Below are 1,774 nucleotides of genomic sequence, written 5' to 3'. Positions count from 1 at the left end.
TTTGCAACAAAACGAAATCTCAGACATAGCCTTAAATGTCATCGATATTTTCCTTTATTTTCCCCGACCAATAACTATAAAAGTGCAGTCAAGTTCTTTTATCACCCACTGGTGAAACAAAGGCGTGTTTTCGTCATGTTAGCTGTCGAAATGAAAACCTAAACCAATATTTTTAACTTCACGTGCTGATTTTCATACACGCCCACGCTAAAACGAAATGGTCTTGACCGAAAGGAACAAAAAGCTCGACAGAAAATTCATTCCAATGAAGTTGCAGTGACCACTTTAATACTTAAGCTTGTGTGATTAGTGAAGTTCATTCAAAGCTAGCAGCTAACCTCACCTTACATGTAATATAAAAAATTTAGCTTAGCGAACAAAAGTGCAATTAGTTCCCGCCGTGAAAGGTTGCTGTACTGAATTAATAGTTAATATTGTTTTGACACATAACAGGTTTTAGGGTAAATGAATGAGTTCACCAGATGAAGGAGGCTCAAAAAAAACCCAGTTAGGCTGTCAAACAATCTCAAATTATTATCTCCAGGTGTTTTTTAGCAGGTGTTAGTAAAGAAATGTAAAGGTCATTTAAGCTTAGTTTACAAAGAAAAAAAATGCAGATGTTCATTTGACAGTTTGTGCATGCTTCCATTACGTTAATGGAACTAAAAGCACTCAGCGCGAAAGAAGAGCGAGCTGGAAATCTCACCATCCATTTCCAAATCGGTGTCCCAATCCGCGTCATCTTTTTCTTCGACGCTCCGGAAAAAGTCATTGCCTTCAGGTGACAATGAGCCAGAAGACTCTCTCCGAAGTACACCAGTTGGAGGACTAAGTGCCGCCTATAAATGGAAAACTTTGCTCTTTTACAAAGCCTAAACACATGTGCGTATAATTAATTTAACTCTCACCTTACGAAAACCAAAAGGTGAACTTGTAGCGCTCGCGCGACTCAAGATCACAGAATCTTTATCTGAAGGCGAACGGATTGGAGTAGAGATCCTTTCAGATCCTTCCTCCATTGTTTGTCACTTGGTATTTCACTACAGTATTTTCTTCACCGTTTGAGATAAATGAGGTCGGCCATTGCACAACTCAAACTGACTCCTTGCTCGCGTGATTGCTCACTTTAGAGAGTTGCCATAACAACAAAAATCTGGTTGGGAGGGTCGCAAAGGAAAAACAAACAAAAAGCCTTTTTCAGTCCACCGGTAGACCGGCTTTTCTTGAAGTTGGTAGCAACAAAAGTGAGAAAGTAAGACTCTCTTCTTACTTTTGTTTTTCTCTTCGATCTGCTGATGGATCGGGTCTATTTGCAGCATGATCATATGAAAGTGCTGCCTTTGTAATTACATCTGCAAATGGTTAGACTCTCGGGTCTTCTCGGATAAGGACGATAAGCCGGAGGTCCCGCCTCACAACCCTTCAATGTTCATAATCCTGTGGGACGTAAAAGAACCCGCACACTTGTCGTAAAGAGTAGGGCATGTAGTTCCCGGTGTTGTGGTCTGTCTTCTATGGTGTATCATGGTTAGGGGGGGGGGGGGGGTAAATGCTCGGAGATATTAGCTACACCAAGCTACTCTAAAAATCCGAGGGTAAATAAAGATATATGATATGATGATATATGATGATATGAATGCACGTGCAAGAGGCCTGTCACGCAAATACGGCCTCACGCAACAACTGAGATGGAGCCCGCTGGAGAAGTGGGAAGGAGTAACCCGGCAAGGTAACATGGGAGGACTAGAACAGCAACGTCATTATGAGCCAATAG

General features: G+C 41.5%; 1 protein-coding gene across 1 annotated transcript in view; it reads right to left on the bottom strand.

Moving 5' to 3' along the window:
• Positions 1 to 1,131, bottom strand: part of LOC137976209 (leucine-rich repeat-containing protein 74B-like) — a 12,717-nt gene extending 11,586 nt beyond the window's left edge. The window contains exons 1-2 of the mRNA XM_068823506.1: positions 909 to 1,131; positions 707 to 839 (exon numbers count right to left, since the gene is read on the bottom strand). Of these exons, the coding sequence (XP_068679607.1) occupies positions 707 to 839; positions 909 to 1,019 (244 nt within the window). The 5' untranslated portion in view covers positions 1,020 to 1,131. The remainder of the gene's footprint in view (positions 1 to 706; positions 840 to 908) is intronic.
• Between the last annotated feature and the right edge of the window lie 643 nt (positions 1,132 to 1,774).

Source organism: Montipora foliosa, chromosome 11, assembly GCF_036669935.1.
Source record: "Montipora foliosa isolate CH-2021 chromosome 11, ASM3666993v2, whole genome shotgun sequence".
In the NCBI taxonomy this organism is placed as follows: domain Eukaryota; kingdom Metazoa; phylum Cnidaria; class Anthozoa; order Scleractinia; family Acroporidae; genus Montipora; species Montipora foliosa.
Note: the sequence above shows the minus strand (reverse complement) of the source record. Positions and strands in the feature narration are given on the sequence as shown.